The 2,934-nt window shown below is 35.3% G+C and overlaps 1 protein-coding gene across 1 annotated transcript; it reads left to right on the forward strand.

Annotated features, from left to right (window-relative positions):
* The first annotated feature begins 1,541 nt into the window (after nt 1-1,541).
* LOC131873394 (secreted RxLR effector protein 161-like) lies at nt 1,542-2,491 on the forward strand. Its single transcript, XM_059216322.1, has 2 exons — nt 1,542-1,637; nt 1,961-2,491. The coding sequence occupies exons 1-2, from the start codon at nt 1,542-1,544 to the stop codon at nt 2,489-2,491; spliced, it is 627 nt and encodes a 208-aa protein (XP_059072305.1).
* The last annotated feature ends 443 nt before the right edge of the window (nt 2,492-2,934 follow it).

Below are 2,934 nucleotides of genomic sequence, written 5' to 3' on the forward strand. Positions count from 1 at the left end.
GAAAGCTTTCTCAATGTGATGCTTGCATTTTAGGCAAACACAGTAAATAACCTTTTCATGACTCTATGTTTCGCGCTTCTAGAAATCTCGCCCTTATTCATTCAGATTTGTGTGGGCCCATGCCTATTCCATCAGTAGATGGAAATAATTATTTAATGACATTTATTGATGACTATACTAGGATGTGTTGGGTGTACTTATTAAGAGATCAATCTCAAGCTTTTGATACCTTCAAATTTTTTCATTTGTGGATTAAAAATGAAACTCAACTCAATAGTGGAACCCTTAGAACTGATAATGGTGGAGAGTATACATCTAAGGATTTTGAAAAATATTTGTAGGACAATGGTATTCAACATCAGACTACTATCCCTTATAATCTACAATAAAATGGTGTGGCCGAACGTATGAACAGGACACTGCTGAATATGGTGAGATCTATAATGTTTTTTAAGAATGTAAAGTTAATATTTTGGGGAGAAGCAGTTCTTTGTGTTGTCTACATAAAGAATAGGAGTCCTTCTGCTGCCCTACACAATAAAACTCCTTATGAAATGTGGCATGGTCATCTTCCAACTGTCAAGAATTTTAGAGTTTTTGGTTCCACCTGTTATGCTTTGATTCCTGAATAGCTCCGAAATAAATTGGATGCCAGAAGTAGAAAATACATTTTTTGGGATATTCTAATACTTCCAAAGCTTATTGATTGTATGATGAAGCAAACAAAAAGTTTATTATTTCTAGAGATGTTATATTTCTTGAATTTGACAAAGATGACCTTACTATTAACACACAACTTGCTCATCTTGATAGATTTCACTCTCATAAATTCTATCATGAATGTGATAATGAACTTCCAACTCTTGAAGGGGGGGTTCCTTTTCTAGGTCAATCTTTGGAAGTTCCAGAGAATGAGGATATAGTGAATGAGGCTAGTTCGAATGATGATAGCAATGCTGAAGAATCAGAACCAGTTGTTGAACCAGCCTATGAAGAAAATGATTCAAAGATTCTTGAACCTGAGCAATTATCAAAACTAGTAGTACGTAGATCGATGTGAACAAGGAAAGTTCCAAGAAGGTATGATGATTTTATCTTGCATGGTAAAACAAAGACATAAAGTTCTGCCAAACAAAATAAAGAAAATGTAGGGGAAATGATTACAAGTAACAACTTCCTTAATTCTTATGATGTTGAATTAAAATTTTCTTCTATTGATGAACCTTCTTCCTTTCAAGAAGCAGCAACTAGTGATGCATGGAAAACTGCAATGCAAAGAGAGTATGATGCTCTCATTAAAAATGGAACTTGGAGGTTGGTGGACCCTCCAATTGGAACCAAACCTATTGGCTGCAAGTGGGTATATAAGAACAAATATAAAGATGATGGGTCACTAGAAAAACATAAAGCAAGACTTGTAGCAAAAGGATATGCTCAGAAAGAGGGTGTTGATTATACAAAAACTTTTGCCCCTACAATAAAGGGGCACTATTCGAACTCTGTTTTCTTTAGCAGCACAAAAATGATGGCATATACATCATATGGATGTTAAGACAACCTTCTTGAATGGTGATTTGAAAGAAGATGTCTATATGGTGCAGCCTGAAGGTTTTGTTGTCAAAGGTCAGGAACAAAAGGTATGTAATTGGTAAAATCCTTGTATGGTTTGAAGCAAGCACCACGCGTGTGGTATGAAAAATTAACTAAGCACCTCTTGAACTTAAACTACAAGAACTTCAATCTAGATGATGCAACTCCATTTGTCAAGAAAGTTGGTAGGTCAATTGTATATCTAGTTGTTTATGTTGATGATTTGTTGATAACATGAAATAGTGATGATTATATAGCCTGCATTAAGAGAGAGTTGAAAAAGGTTTTTGATATGATTGAACTAGGTTTACTCCATTATTACTTAGGGATTGAAGTTATTTAGAATCCTAAGTTCATTTTTATTTCTCAGAAGAAATACATTGGAGAGGTATTATGTAGATTTGGAATGCAAGATTGTAATTCTGTTTCCACTCCAATGGAGCAAAATTTGAAGATTTCTTCCAATGACGGAGAGGCTTTCGAAGATCCAACCAAGTATAGGCAGCTTGTTGGAAGTTTCATTTATCTCATCACTACTCGTCCTGACATTACATTTGCAGTAGGAATTCTGTCTAGGTTTATGCATAAACCATGTGAAGGGCATTGGACTGCAGCACAACGAGTGCTAAAATATTTAAAAGGAACCCAGACTCTCGGTATCAAATATTCAAAGGTATCAGACTTTCATCTCATTGGCTATTCTGACTCAGATTTTGATGGTGACAAAGAACATGGGGTGTCTACTTCTGGTTATTTGATGACTCTTGGATCAACAACTATCACCTGGAGATCAAAGAAACAAATAGTTGCTGCTGACTCTACTACTGAAGCAGAATATGTAGCAGCAACTCAAGCCACCCAAGAAATTGTGTGGCTCAGGAAAATTCTTGAGGACTTGTAGGAGAAACAGATGACTTCAACACCTTTATTTGTTGACAACAATTCTGCGATTCAATTGGCCAAGAATCCAAGATTTCATGATCAAACAAAGCACATCAACACCAAATATCACTTGATTCGACATCATGTTGAGACCAAAACCATACATTTGAAACATTGTTCCACTGTAGAGCAAATCGCTGATATCTTTACCAAAGCACTAGGCCATGTAAAGTTTGAATAATTCCGACTGTTGCTTCGCATGACAGATGTCCCTTCGGATTAGGGGAGGAATGCTAACTAATCACTAATCCTACAGGATGCTAACTAACCTTATGGGATATTTGTATTATTAGAGTAATTATTTTGTAACTAGCAGTAATTTTCTGTAATTTAGTTTTCTACAGTTTTCTTGAAAACTGTTTCATCAGTTACTGCTGTATATATTCTTATCTAATAATATTG

This window comes from Cryptomeria japonica, unplaced genomic scaffold (assembly GCF_030272615.1).
Source record: "Cryptomeria japonica unplaced genomic scaffold, Sugi_1.0 HiC_scaffold_1662, whole genome shotgun sequence".
NCBI lineage: Eukaryota > Viridiplantae > Streptophyta > Pinopsida > Cupressales > Cupressaceae > Cryptomeria > Cryptomeria japonica.